Source organism: Sphaeramia orbicularis, chromosome 1, assembly GCF_902148855.1.
Source record: "Sphaeramia orbicularis chromosome 1, fSphaOr1.1, whole genome shotgun sequence".
NCBI classification, from domain to species: domain Eukaryota; kingdom Metazoa; phylum Chordata; class Actinopteri; order Kurtiformes; family Apogonidae; genus Sphaeramia; species Sphaeramia orbicularis.
The window spans coordinates 40,769,111-40,781,623 of NC_043957.1; the positions used below are offsets into that span (position 1 = coordinate 40,769,111).

Here is a 12,513-nt window from a genome sequence, read left to right on the forward strand (position 1 = left end):
AGTAGTGGTGGAGACATGGATAAACCCCTGCTCTTTGGTCCAGTCAAACAATCCAGTTGTCCCTACAGGGGATGTAGCCTGCTACAGCCTGGAAATTAGAAATGCAGAGGGGGGGTTTCAGAGAAGGCAGCGGTGTGGAAGCCCCGGTAGTGTTCAATAGCAGCAGACCGATGCTGCAATGCGCTCTTACGAGCAGGTCGGTCCGCCGAGACAACAGTGTGTGGAGGTGTGTGTGAGGAAAGGGCTCCTGTTGACAAAGGACTAGAGCATCCTCCCTTAAGGATATAGGCAAATGAAAATCAAAAAAACAAAACAAAACACATAATGAAAAGGTTATGCCGTTCACCTGTAATAAATAGTCTCTCTATTTATTAGGTTATTATATTAATTACAACTCCATTAAATAACTAGGATGCAGTTGACATCTATATCTTTCTGCTGTTTATTTATTTATTTATTTATTTATTTGTTCATTCATCCACTTGGGGTTTGCCTTGGAGAAGGGTAAGATAAAATAAAGTGGTCATAAAGTTTATGTTAACAGTATGATTTGGTTTCTAGATTTTACAACTGTATACATTTCTGCAGGCAATAAAATATATATTTATATAAATAGACAATGATTTCCCACTATCCATTTCGACAATATGTTTTTCTGTCGGTAAAGAATGGTTTTACATGTCCCGGCAAAAGAGCTGCAGCAGCAGAAATGTGACTGTGCGTATGGGCTGACTTGTATTAAAGCCAGATCGCTCTCTTTTTCCGTCTCTTTGTCCTTTGTATGAATATGTGAACAAAGATATTTTCCCACCAGGAGCTGTCAGCAGCCGGGACAGCAAGCCATTTAATCTTCCTGTATGACAGGAGGGGGGTGAGGTCTGTCCCCGGTAACCGACATACACACACGGCGACCCAACACCGCCTCTGCTGCCTCTCCCGTTACAGCTCACCGATCGAGTTACGCGGCCGGGGAAAATGTTGCAGTAGAGAGAGAGAGAGAGAGAGAGAGAGAGAGAGAGAGAGAGAGAGAGAGAGACTGCAGCATCGCTAGAGACCGACAGCAGCAGCAGTCCCAAGCAGTGCAGGTGAGAGGAAAAAAAGCCGGAGGAGGAGGAGGAGGATGCGGAGGAGGCGCATGTGGAGGAGAGAGAGTGAGGGAGAGAGAATGCGGGACTCTTCGAAAAAGACGCATCCACACTAGGTCCGTCAGCGAGACATCCATCCCGAACACAGGGCTGCACAGGATTTTACTAATTTGATGCTGATGCCGGGATATCCCATCTCTCCCCCAGAACAGAAGCCCTAATTTCATGTTGTCTGACCAAATATGACCAAAAAGTCGCTGTGAAAAAAAGCACTCTTGCCTCCTCACAACTTGCGTGAAGGAATCCGACGGCTTGGCACGTTGCTCCACTGCGGGAAAAAGAGAGAAACGCAGCTGGATCTGAAGGTAAGAAAAGATCCGGCAGCAGCATCCCATATACTTTTTCTAAAAACTGATTTTTATTCGTTTTGGGAGATGTGAGTTCAATTCCTCGGTGTCCGGAGAGCCGAGTGGTGTTTTTTTTTTCTTCTTTTGTGTAGTGGTGCTGCATTGCAGTTTCTAACTGTGAAAAACCGCTGTCCCACATGTGACTGGAATAAAAAGAACTTACAAATGGCATAATGAACTGATAAGAGTCCTCGTGTGACAACGGAATAGCTGTGCACTTTACAGGAAAGAAAAAAAAGGAGGAAGGGACAGTGAAGTGGATTAATCAAAGGCTGCTGAATTAGTTTTTTTTTCTTCTTTACGCAGCGGGATGGATTTTTTCTATCTCTTTTTTTGCCGTGTACAGCCCCTTGAAACACCGGAATTACTATTATAGAAGTTCATAATCCACTAGTAAGAGGAGGAGAGGACAGAAAGAAGGCTGCACCGCTGAAGTGAAGTAGCTCCAGAGTGAGAGCACAAGCTTTTTCCCGGACCTCAGGCGGCAGTCCGCAGAGAGCGATAGGGGGAAGGAAAGAAGTGGATAAATCAAACACCCACGCTGTGAGCAACACAAGACCACAAAACACAAATAAAGACGAAACAAGCCTGTGCTAGAAGGCAGACAGAGCGGGAAGCGAAGAGGCGAGAGGCAGAAGGAGCCATGCAGAGGCTTGGTGCAGTGCACTCCTCCGCGGTGCAGACGCGCAGCCTCGTGGTCTTGGTGCTGCAGCTGCTGACTCAGCTCCGGGGTGCCGACTCAGCTCTCCGGTACCGGGTGGCGGAGGAGGGCCCGCCTGACGTCAAGATTGGCAATGTGGCCGCCGACCTGGGCCTCACAGCAGGCACAGGAAGCGGGGATGTCACCTTCGCCCTGGAGAGTGGATCAGAGTATTTCAAGATTGACAATGTGACAGGTGAGCTGACAACTGGACCACGGCGCATCGACAGGGAGAAGCTCCCACAGTGCCAGATGATATTTGATGAAAATGAGTGTTTCTTGGACTTTGAGGTGTCAGTGATTGGGCCTTTGCAGAGCTGGGTAGACCTGTTTGAAGGCCGTGTGGTCATAACAGATATCAATGACAACACCCCCTCCTTCCCATCCCCTGTGCTCCAGCTGTCAGTTGAAGAAAATCGACCAATAGGAACCCTTTACCTGCTGCCCACTGCCACAGACAGGGATTTTGGGCGAAATGGTATTGACCGATACGAGCTGATCCAAGATGGTGGAGCTGTGTCAAGTTCAACAAGGCGCACAGTTGGAGGAAATCCTAATACTAGAGTAGATGGGCTTGGGGACAGAAGGGGTAGAAGTGGAGATAATGGAGGAGGGGCCCGGAGCAGTGTGTTTGAACTACAAGTGGCAGACATACCAGATGGTGAAAAACAACCACAACTTATTGTCAAAGGTACATTGGATCGGGAGCAGAAAGACTCATATGAACTCTACCTCCGAGTTCGAGATGGAGGGAACCCAGCACGTTCCTCCCAAGCCCTGCTGCGTGTTTCCATCACTGATGTGAATGACAACAGCCCACAGTTCGAAAGGGCCACATATGAGGCTGAGATGGCAGAAAATGCTCCTCCAGGTACACCTGTCCTCCAAGTCAGAGCATCAGACCGTGACATTGGAGTCAATGGACAGGTTGAGTACGTCTTTGGAGCCGCCACTGAGTCTGTTAGGCGACTCCTGCGGCTGGATGAGGCCACTGGCTGGCTGAGTGTTCTTCACAGGATTGACAGGGAAGAAGTGGCTCAACTGAGGTTTACAGTTACAGCCAGGGATCGAGGTCAGCCTCCACGCACTGATCGGACCACTGTAGTGTTGGCTGTCCGTGATGAAAACGACAACGTCCCAGTAGTAGAGATCAGGAAAATTGGAAGAATCCCTGTTCGAGATGGAGCAGCATTAGTACCAGAGAATGTCCTGGTGGACACACCGGTAGCTCTGGTGCAGGTATCAGACCGAGACCAAGGAGAGAATGGGGCTGTGACATGCACAGTTGTAGGAGACGTACCATTCACACTGAAGCCAGCTGGAGAAACAGCACTCCCACCCCTGCCAGCAGATGAAGCTTTTGACAGGTAAGCCAAACAAGAGGTGAGATTTCATAGTAAGTTACACTAAATCTTGAAAAGTAGCAAAAGACAGACAGAATATTATTCCATGGACTCTTGTACTAAGTACTTCCTAAATAACTCATAATCAAGGGCTGAATAATAAAACATAGTGCAGATACTAGGCTAGATAGTGGCCCATAATTACTTACTGTCAGTTGGGTGGGATGATGCATTGGTTACTGCAGGGAGTGCAAAACTCTAAGTAATACTTAAGTAATCATAAGATAATGAGGCATTCCAAATTTCAGTTTTGCATGATGAAGCATATTACCCGAGGGGAGACAAAACATTATACACATATACGGATATCATAATAGAAATAATCTTTACTTATTAGAATTATGTGCCGTAAAGCCCCTATTTCACAGTGGCTGGGAGAAAATGGTGTAAAAAGTCTAAACTGTGCATTAATAGTCATATTTACTCAACACAGGTTTGTTGCCATGACATTTGGTTGCCTGTTCCCAAGTTGATATTTTATACAGGTCTGTCAATGATGCACTTACTTAAAGGCCACACTATGATTTTCATCAATTTAGAATTATCTCATGACTCCCAATCATGTTAATGCTCTTTTGGAAAGAAGACTGAATAATTTTACTAAATTTAAACAGCTCTTACAGCATTTATATACATATTTATTTGTCATATGTACTGTTTTCTCTCACATGTTTTCTAATGCTAAGTACACATTAAGTTTGTCATTACAGCAGGTATCACCTTGATTACTTCACTAGCAAGAGCTTTTACTTTGTATATTTTCCACAGAGATGTATGAAGAGCCACTTGAATTGTTGCAGGCATAGTTTTCAGTTAAGCTTGTTCAAGTGGTGCAACTCAGAGTACTCACAGGGCTGCAGAGTCATCACAATGTCACACATTCTGTAAACTTGGAGCATAAATATTCATTAGTCAAGCTTTATACTTTAATAGTAATATTATTTTAGCAGTGTAGACCGAAAATGTCAGTGCTCTTAAGTCAATTGAAAAGATATTTCCTGAAGCAATTGAATGGAGGGAGGCAGTGGAATACCGAAGGCCATCTGAGGATATTGCTCCTACCTCTGACACCTACACAATGAGGTTGGTTGTTCTGTGAAATGCAGGTCTGTCCTTGACTTAAGAAATTATAAATCAACTAAACAGCCTCAATAATTAGTAAGAGTCAGTTTCTTTTCCACCACTATTTGTTTTCATGTCATTGCAGGCTTGATTAGTAGATGGATACCAGTATTGATCTATATTAATACTTTAGGGCTGAGGCCTTTATTATCTCATGTCGGAGAATAACTACATGCATCTATCTTTTTTTTTCTTATTTTACAGGAACAAGAAAAAATACTTCTTACATACTTCTGCCTTGCTGGACTATGAGACCACCAAAGAGTACAGTGTTACTATTGTAGCAGTAGACTCTGGAAGCCCCAGTCTGTCCAGCAATAGCTCTCTGATGGTGCGAGTGGTAGATATTAATGATCATGCCCCAACTTTTCCTCAAAATGTTGTGGAGGTCCACTTTGCTGAAAACAATTCACCTGCAGAGAGGGTGCTGACCGTTGTAGCCACAGATGCAGACAGCGGCAAGAATGCAGAGATTGCTTATTCCTTGGACCCTGCAGGTAATGGACCATTTTACATAGATGCAGATAATGGAGATATTCGGGCAACTGGGGCTCTGGACCGTGAGCAGCGAGAGAGATATGAACTTAGGGTTATTGCCAAAGATAAGGGCACCCCTCCTCTGCAAGGCTCAGCAACTGTTGTTGTTCAAGTGACTGATCGCAATGACAATGCACCAAAGTTTGTTCAGGAAGTTTTTACGTTCTATGTCAAAGAGAATCTGCTTGCCAACAGCCCAGTTGGTATGGTCACTGTGACGGATGCTGACGAAGGTGAAAATGCAGAACTCAGTCTTTTTGTGGAGATGGATGGAGCTGATGAGAAAAAAGCAGGAGGTGGGGGTGGAGAGAAAATGGAAGGAGATAACAGAGAGAAAGACCAAGAAGAGGTGTTTTCCATTGAGAACAATACAGGGACCATCTTCTCTTCTGCTTCATTTGATCGTGAAAAGCTATCCACCTATACTTTCCGTGTTCGGGCAGTGGATGGAGGAGAGCCCCGCAAAACAGCCACTGCTACCGTCTCACTCTTTGTGACAGATGAAAATGACAACGCCCCTTCAGTCACCTCTCCAGCCAATGAATCCTACACCCTCCTTGAACCTGCCAGCAGCGCCCGCACAATAGTCAGCACCGTAACCGCCATAGACTCAGACACAGGTCCAAATGCAGATCTTCATTATGCTCTAGTGGGAGGAAATCCCTTCAGACTGTTTGAAATTGGCCACACCAATGGAGTGATCACCCTGGCAGAACCTCTTGAGCGGCGCCACAGAGGTCTACACCGCCTTGTGGTGCGAGTTAATGACAGTGGGATCCCTTCCTTATGTGCTACTGCTCTGGTTCATGTATTCATCAATGAAAGCCTGGCCAATGCTACTATAGTGGATGCACAGGTAAGATTTATGCATTAAGATTTTGTAGTTTAAATTGTACACAATGTAATCTAGAAAATGGATGCAACCTCAGTGAAACAAGTGGGAGATTTAATGAAATCCACAGTTTTATACTGAAGCTTGCAGATTTTTACTATTCCACAGACTTGATAATGATATCCAATAATGACAGCGATGATACAGTTGTTTGATCCATTCAAATAATGGCCACACTGATAACACATTACAATGGAGGAGGGTGGTAATGACTTCTGATTGTAGCTGTTTAAACTAAACTGGTAAGGAGATTATTTTTGATAGAATAAGATAAATGTGCAATTTCTATCAGTCTGTTTCGTGTTGTAATTTTCTACCCACATTTGAGGAAATAATTGTGTCTATATTTGTCCCACTAAAAAATCCCATTTCTCTTTTTGAAGGCTACTGGCAATATCACTTCTTTGTAGATCGAAGACTAGTGGAGTGTGTTCTTTGTCCAGCATGCATTCCTGTAATGACCATGTGGTTAAAATAACTATTATTACTGAAGTGGTCCCTCTTATATGGTACATTGAACTCAAGCTGAGAGCATTAGGTGTGTGTGTGTGTGTGTGTGTGTGTGTGTGTGTGTGTGTGTGTGTGTGGAAGAGATGGGGGGAGAATTAGGGATAAGTGTGTGTTAGAGAGGTAGAGAGAGAGAGAAAGAGAGAGAGGGATGGTCCTGTCCCAGTTTGGCCCTGTGTTACAGAGTAGGTTGAAGTATGTTCATTTGAATACTTGTTCTTCAGCAGTGTTTCTTCACTACTTCACCAAAGACCTGAATACCAAACAGGTTTAAGAGTTTCCATTCTAACGTGCACGACAAATGGAGCATAGCAAGTGTGGTCAAACTTAAAAGAAAGTTCCCCAAACTGTAATTATGTCTAAATGATTGATGTTTACAGAGAGAGAAAAAAAAGCATGCATAAATGTATTAGTTATTGACTAAATCTGTGGTCATATGGAACCAAGGACTTAACATCAAGATTAGAGTGTGATCAACACTGAGGTGCAGAGGTAACACTGGTCTACAAGCAGTATGCCTACTTAACCAAATTTTGGTCACTAATAAAAGAAGTGCTAGTAGGCTAGTTGGACGGCACAGTGGTCCTGGGTTTGAAGCCAGCAGTGTTTGGCGTGGGCCTTTCTGTGTGGAGTGATGGTTCTCACTCTGTCTGTGTGGGTTCTGTCCAAGTACTCCAGTTTCCTCCTAACGTCCAAAAGACATGTAGCTTAATTGGGTAAACTGGTTAGTCTAAAGGTGTGAATGTGAGCCTGAATGGTCCTTTCACTTCATTCACATAAATGCACATAAACCTATTTTTTTTATTTGTGTAAGATTTACACAATTTTAAAATAAAAACAACAGATTGTAGCCCAGTATTACAACCAGAAAAACTGTTTATCAGTGGAATTGCATTCAGAAACATTCACAGAGTGAGTTGTGATTTAGTTCTTATAAATGTTACTTTCTGCTCTTATAATGATCAAATGAAGGTCTCAATATGCCTTTACAAATGTTCTGATAAGCGTTTTAATTCAGTCAGCTAATTATTTCTTAAACTTCCTCTCAGTTGTAATTTGTATTGACTATAATTAAAATGGCTCAATGGCTTTGTGGTTATGCTGTTTGTTTTGAGACTAACAGCTTGTGGGTTTGACCCACACTTGGAACTTGGTTTGGGACACATTCTCATATTTTCTGAGAAGAAAAGGTCTTCAGCTGTCATGTCTGTGCATGTACCGTAACATGACAATAACAGTGCAAGCTGAAAATAGCTTTGAGACATTTGAGAGGAAGAGAAAAGTCAGTCAGAACAGAGACGCAAATCTTGCAAAATGTGTCACGACGCATCTCTTTTGGTGGTACCCAAAAATACCATACCGTCCTTAAACGCATTTTTTGGAAGAATGCCTGCAGAGGACCTTTTGTGTCAAAGCAGCCGTAAAAAATGTTGTCATTGCCCTCTGTCTAACTTGTGAAAAAGATTGTGAGCACAGACATACCATGCCGCAGAAGCACTTTTTAGAATGTTTAAAAATGGTGCTTCATTGATGTCTCACATTGTGTCAGATAGAGAATGAAACAGGAACACATGGGGAAATGCATATGATTTATACATGAGTAATGTAATCCCTGTGTTCATTTATATTACAGTACATCTATCCTGGATAGTTGCATGGTAACTAGAATAGGATTGGATTGTGCATGCCCTTTGAGATCTCTGTAGCCTTGTTCAGAATGATACTTGTAGCTGAATCTTGTGTTCTAGCTGAGAAAAGCAACATTTTTATAACAAGCCAGAATTTTGTTTTACCTTATATGGAGAGCGTGGCAGCTGAAGTTTGTTTTAAGAACAACTACCATACACTGGATGGGAGCTGTAGTCAGTAGGTGGAACACCTCATGAATGTAACACTGTCACACAGGAGTAGGATGAAAAGTACAAATTGAACAATCAAGGGAGTGAGTGTTCGAACAGAACACTTGGTAAGCGGTGGAACAATGGTGTTGACAGGTGGAATTAACTGCAATGTGCCTAAATGACCTGCACTATTGAATTGAACAACAGGGTGTAATATGTCCAAGCCGGTATGAAAGCCGTCTTTGATTACAATGTGCATAGTTTAGTCTGATTGTAAGGAGGAACTTGGTGGAGTAATTGAGTAGAAGTCATTGAAGAGAGAATACCTCCATCTCATAATGAAGTCAAACTGAGTGGTGGATGGATGCCAGATGTAATTAGGGAAGGAAAACGGCTACTCCTGCTGCAGCACCGCAGCAGAAAATTACTCCAGTCTTTTCATTCCAACAGTACTGTGTGAACCACATGTTGGGTAATTACTGTAACTACAATATGATGCTGCAGTCTTTGAGCAAAACGAAGAAGCAGTTCAGTCTCTGGATTCTTGACATGGCTGTCATTGAGGAAATTTAAAGGAACTTTGTTCATGAAAGTACAGTTTGCTGTGAAGCTGATTAAAGCTCTCTGTGATAATATTTTCTGATTATTACAATTTCTACTTTATCTCAAATCACAAGTCACTAGAATTGGGATAGCTTACTGATAATATAATTAATAGCAAAAATGACCAAACTGCAGCTCTTCTCTCTTATGCTCTACTGCAGATGTATTGAAATACAACTGGGATCAGAGGCTTTCCAAGCTTGGGTCAATAGTGTGGTCAGGGATAAACTCCTTGTCTTGGTCAAAGTATCAGCTTCTGCAGTGACATGCAGATAGCCAAATCCTTGGAGAGTGAAGCAGATAGATGGTGGTGTTAAGCTCAGCCGGAACAAAGCTCATGCAGCAAGATGGAAGATTCCACAGGGAGTTTGGGATGCGTCAGAGGGATGCACTTGAACATTGTGATGCTGGGCTTCCTCTTACATGTCCTGTGGGTGCCTGTACATACATACTTGTACCTGGATTTGGACAATGCACAGCTATACATAGCTGTCACTGAATGGGGTTTCTCTTCTCACATGCACATACAGCATGTCTCAGCTAATAACTATACTTCTTGCACTTTGTGTCTCATTTGAATGGAGGCACAAACACAGACACTATTTTCTCTGCCTTTTGCACACACAATACAGCAGACAGTGCAAGGATGCACTAAGCAAGTGAGATGCCCAGCAGAATGAAAATGGAAAGGAATACTGCAGGCAAAAGAACAATGGGGCTGATGGGAGTGGAGCCTGGCAGAGAGGTCCTCTGCAGTGAAAGCAGAATAATGGAACAGAACCAACACAACTTACACAAAAACAATAAAACTTAACTCAGGGAAAGATAGTAGTGGAACAATGAAATACAACTGTGTCCCCTTCTTAGCTTGGTTTAATGTAATTCACAGAACTGGGCTGCAGTATAATCAACAGACGTGAAAATGGGCCTTCTTTTTAACCTTCACTCTGTATCTCTTACCCATTAATTCCTGCAAGCCTTATTACCTACCATTCATATGGCAGCGGGGGATTACATGAGTATATAATTTCAGTTTTGACAGGTGAAAACGAATTGTCGTGTGGGCTCTGATATGACGGGTCAGAGTCACCGAATGAGTTGTCTCAATGACAGCTCATAGTCTGTGTGGGTTTGTGTAGGAGTACGCGTATATATCAGTGTGCATGTGAGTTGTCTCTGCACAATGAGTCTCTCAACATGGTTTCTGCATATTGATTAGCTATATACAAATCCATGACTCTGCCCTATATTACCAGCAGGGCTACAGACTAGAACTCCACAGCCTCATTGTCTCCCACTAAGCATGGTTCTTTAACTAGTAATGGCCATGTTTGCACTTCAGCATAACCCATTTTCTTGCAATGATCCTTTGATTAGTGTAAAAGCTTTGTGAATGTGTTAGTGTGTGTATATGCATTGCTGTCGTCCACCCTCTAATACAGCATGTTTCAATATGCAGCTCATTGTTATTTATCTGCTCTGTTGTGAACCCAAAATATGTTAATATTTAATTCAGCAATATAGTGGAATAATATATAGTGAACAAAATGGAGTTCTCTGACTTCCAAACACAAAAACAAGCAAGCTTATGGCTCAAAAAGATAAAAAGAAAACTGTTCAAAAAATTATGCCATAGAGCACACATAAATACAATAAGCTACCCATTATCTATCCTTTCAATTGTTAGTGGAAAAAAAAACCCGTAACAAATCCTTGCCTGTACACTACCATTGACAATAGGGACATTGTCTGGCAATGAGACAGTAGAACTGTTTGTTTTCTGGCAGTGTAGCTATAGCCTGCCGCTATGTTTGAAAATTTATTGACTGTTTCTCTTACTTTTCTTCCTCTTGCTGTCTCAGACCAACTAAGTTTTCTTTTATTCTTGTAATCAGCTTTAAACAGCATAATCCTTGGCACTTCCTATACCTAGTGCAGATCGCAAGTGGAAAATTACACAACTTGAAATGTTGCAACTAGGAAGCAAGAGCAATTACGTATTAAGTGACACACTATCAGAGTGGGAATAATGGAGAAGCTCCCCCACTACTAACACACAATGATGAGTTTAATTAAGTTAAGGATGCTGTTTGATGTCTTCTTTGCAGCTCACACCCACTGTGTCATCTTCATCACTGTGTGACTTTTTGTCTCTTTTTCTTACTTTTCCCCCTATATTCTACATCTTTCTCTCTCTCTCTCTTGTTCTTGTGTCTGTCTCTCACCCCAGGTGGCTCGAAGCTTGATGGCTCCACTGTCACTGGACATTGCAGGGGACCCAGACAGTGAGCGTGCATTAGGAAAACAGCGCCTCAGTGTAGCTATCGGTGTCCTGGCAGGAGCTGCAGCAGTTATTCTGGTTATCCTCCTTGTAGTCACAGCTCGACAGTGTGGTGCTCAGGGTAAGAATGGCTATGAGGCCGGTAAGAAGGAGCCAGAGGAAGACTTTTTTAGTCCTCCAGGCACTCAACCACAGGTCGGCCGCGGTGGTGGATCAGACCGTGGACGCAAACCTCGGCGGGACAAACGTAATGGGAGTGGCGGCAGTGCGGTAGCAGGAGGAGGGAAGTCAGACCGGTCATTATACAGCGGTATCGTCACAGTGAACGGCCTGCGACGCCATGCCAATGATGACGATGAGGAGGATATTAGCAGTGCCAGCGAGCGCTTAGCAGCCCGCTACTGTGCTGTGGATGGTGACCCCGGCAGTCCACGGATGGGTGGTGGGAGGAGGCACCAGTCAAGCCCAGATCTTGCCAGGCACTACAAATCCAGTTCACCTCTCCCTGCAGTAAATCTACAGCCTCACTCACCCCCAGCTGAGGGAAAGAAGCACCAGGCCGTCCAGGAGCTGCCTCCTTCCAACACTTTTGTGGGCAGTGGGGGTTGTGTGGGGAGTGCTGGCTCCAGCAGCAGCAGTAGTGGGGGCAGTGGCAATGCAGATGCAATGTCCCTGGGATCTGACCAGTGCTCAGAGTATGGCTGCCAAACTGGGAACAAGTACAGCAAACAGGTAAGAAGGAATGGGATGCTTAAGCTCTCTGCTCACTTTATTTAAACCTATATTAGATATCTCACTCAGCTCCTCCTGACACTCTTGCTTCCTCTCTTTATCTGCTCTCTGACTCCTGATCTGTCTACTCTTTCTCCCCCACCCCCAGCTTCCTCACTTATTCACCCATCTGCTGACATACTGTACCAAACACCCCGTTGCTAACATCTAAATACTATTTTAACTCCACAAAATAGCTTGTCAGTGTGTGCACACATGCACTCGTATGGTTATGTCTGTGTCAGAACCCAAAGTCTGTGCGTGGTGTGGCGGTTCCCTGCTGTCAGACTGTGTGCGCACTACATGTCAAACATCAGCCTTCTGTTTAACAGGATCTAATCTAGGGGACATGAGTCAACCCCCT

The 12,513-nt window shown here is 43.6% G+C and overlaps 1 protein-coding gene across 1 annotated transcript in view; it reads left to right on the forward strand.

Moving 5' to 3' along the window:
- Nucleotides 1–1,013: 1,013 nt before the first annotated feature.
- The window catches only part of pcdh7a (protocadherin 7a), a 43,254-nt gene continuing 31,754 nt past the window's right edge, over nt 1,014–12,513 (forward strand). The window contains exons 1-3 of the mRNA XM_030147448.1: nt 1,014–3,559; nt 4,922–6,110; nt 11,328–12,110. Coding sequence (XP_030003308.1) covers nt 2,136–3,559; nt 4,922–6,110; nt 11,328–12,110 — 3,396 coding nt within the window. The 5' untranslated portion in view covers nt 1,014–2,135. The remainder of the gene's footprint in view (nt 3,560–4,921; nt 6,111–11,327; nt 12,111–12,513) is intronic.